Source organism: Orycteropus afer, unplaced genomic scaffold, assembly GCF_000298275.1.
Source record: "Orycteropus afer afer isolate SDZICR_OR568_19922 unplaced genomic scaffold, OryAfe1.0 scaffold00136, whole genome shotgun sequence".
Lineage (NCBI taxonomy): Eukaryota > Metazoa > Chordata > Mammalia > Tubulidentata > Orycteropodidae > Orycteropus > Orycteropus afer.
Window position 1 is genome coordinate 2,123,115 of NW_006921723.1, and position 591 is coordinate 2,123,705.

The 591-nt window shown below is 49.7% G+C and overlaps 1 protein-coding gene across 1 annotated transcript in view; it reads left to right on the forward strand.

Annotated features, from left to right (window-relative positions):
• The window catches only part of SLC5A5 (solute carrier family 5 member 5), a 57,838-nt gene that overhangs the window by 12,541 nt on the left and 44,706 nt on the right, over positions 1-591 (forward strand). Inside the window, exon 11 of the mRNA XM_007945465.1 lies at positions 446-555. Coding sequence (XP_007943656.1) covers positions 446-555 — 110 coding nt within the window. The remainder of the gene's footprint in view (positions 1-445; positions 556-591) is intronic.

Below are 591 nucleotides of genomic sequence, written 5' to 3' on the forward strand. Positions count from 1 at the left end.
GAGGCAGTATCACTATGGAAGTAGATTGCCCCATCTTCCTTCCAAGGAGTGGCCGTGGGTTTGAACCGCCAGCCTTCTGGTTAGCAGTCAAGTGCCTTAGGCAGACATTCTTATAGCACATACAAATGTATATGGAGAAATATCATCTGCCTAACTTATAAATGATCATGGGTATAGTCCCTTTTGCCTGCCTGTACCTGATTATTTTGTTCAACTGCCTATATAGCCAACTGTAGAGTAATGTTTGTTACTACTGGTAATGCAGTATTGTGTGTGTAATAGTGTTTACCTTTGTTGTCTGCACCTCTTGTCAACACCATCATTTTGTGCTCAAACCATGACCCCAAATCAGCATTTTGGCTCCAGTCCAGGGGAAAGAGGCAGGAACAGTGGGACCCCCTTCCATGAGAGACACTGACCAGTCTCTGCTATCCCTTGCCCCCAGGGCTCCTTCACCGTCATGGGCGTCATCGGCAACCCCCTCCTGGGGGCCTTCATCCTGGGAATGTTTCTCCCCTCCTGCAACACTGCAGTGAGTGTGTGTGGGGTTGTGCGGCAGGGGACTGGGAGCCTGTCCAGACAAACCCTGCC